At 34.1% G+C, this 1,562-nt stretch overlaps 1 protein-coding gene across 1 annotated transcript in view; it reads left to right on the top strand.

Moving 5' to 3' along the window:
* IQUB (IQ motif and ubiquitin domain containing) overlaps positions 1 to 1,562 on the top strand; it is a 92,779-nt gene that overhangs the window by 66,836 nt on the left and 24,381 nt on the right. The window contains exon 9 of the mRNA XM_012652762.1: positions 1,223 to 1,393. Coding sequence (XP_012508216.1) covers positions 1,223 to 1,393 — 171 coding nt within the window. The remainder of the gene's footprint in view (positions 1 to 1,222; positions 1,394 to 1,562) is intronic.

Here is a 1,562-nt window from a genome sequence, read left to right on the forward strand (position 1 = left end):
CCTCATAATACTGTCATTCTAAATACAGCCTTATATTAATTATGACTGTGTTAGGCTAGTCTATATTCCTGGTGATTTGTTTCAATCCATAGAGCTTCTACTTAAACTTTAAATTATATCACATCTAAGATTTAAATGGTTGCAAGTATGGCATATATTGCACTATAAGGACCTCAAAAAAATTACCAATTAGCCTACAAAAACATCTAACATTTGAACAGTTAACAATTGTGATCAACATAGCCTTGTTTCTAAAAAATGATAATCAGATGAAGAAACTGAACAGCTTTATACAATAAAGTAGAAGAGCAAATAGGCAGCAAGTTCTCACTGTGAAAATTCTAGGTGAATGCATCTTCTTTAAAAGTCTTGATAGGAGGGAATATAAGCAGTGGCAAACATAGAAGTACCATCATTAAAGATTATCCTGGTTACCCTGAGTCTATAGAGGACTCAGTTTATCTCCTGTCTCTAGTCTCCAAATTCTTAGCCTGGGAATCTTCAGATGAACTTCAGGGTAAGTGAACTCTATCTTTGGCCCTTCATTCAGGAGATGGGCTAGATTGGGATGCACCAAGCTAGATCTGGAAATAGGGAGTAAGAATCTTAGCCAGTGTCAGGGAGGCAGGGACAATAGTACTGCTGTGATAGCAATATGGCTGTGTCACTATGGACATTATCTGCTTTGTGAAGAATTTTGAACTTGTTATAGATTTATTTTTATATGACACCAAACCATAACTCACAGAGTCCCTTTTTGATATATCTTTGGGTCTAAATATATTGAGGATTGTCACAATTGCTTCATAGACGTTGTCTTCAAGTGGCAAGGCATGATCAAGACACACTTATGTCCACTTGATATAATTGAACCAAGCAATTTTTTTCAACATTCCAAATGGCATGCTTTCCCTCCCATGGGGTTAATGAGTAAGTCCATATATCCATCAAGCTATTCAAGATACAAATTAGTAGCAAATCTTGAATCTTGTATAAGTGTTTGCACTTCTACAGGCTGAACAGCTGTCTCTCATGGTTTTTCTTTTTCTAAAATGCTTTACTTTTGCCTGGTCTACAAATTCATCAATTAATTTTCTGAAGTTTTAGTGATACTTTTAGTCATAAAGCACATTATTTTAAGTTAAACTTTTAGTTTAGAAGAAACAAAATTGCTATTTTTAGCCTTTAATTAGTGGATAATTATAAACATATCATTTTTAAGTGTTCAGCTCTGAAGACGTGGAGAACAGCTGATGGCAAAATAATTGAGATGGATACACAGTTCACCGTCAGAGCCAGGGAACTACAATCCATCTATAAATGCATTATGCTGAAAAATATCTCTCAAGATGAGAGGCTGGATGTACTCTTAACTCTTAAACACACTGTGAAGGTATGTTAACTTTCTCTTAGTTTGGGGATAGAGTCCACTATTAATAAAACAACTTAATGGAATACTAAAGCAAAATGTTTTGCATTAAGTATTATTTTGTTATAATTTGGGAAGTATATGGCTTGTGCATTAATATTTACCTAAAAGTTCTCAAAACATATACTATGAA

The sequence above is a fragment of the Propithecus coquereli genome, unplaced genomic scaffold, assembly GCF_000956105.1.
Source record: "Propithecus coquereli isolate 6110/MARCELLA unplaced genomic scaffold, Pcoq_1.0 Scaffold4, whole genome shotgun sequence".
In the NCBI taxonomy this organism is placed as follows: domain Eukaryota; kingdom Metazoa; phylum Chordata; class Mammalia; order Primates; family Indriidae; genus Propithecus; species Propithecus coquereli.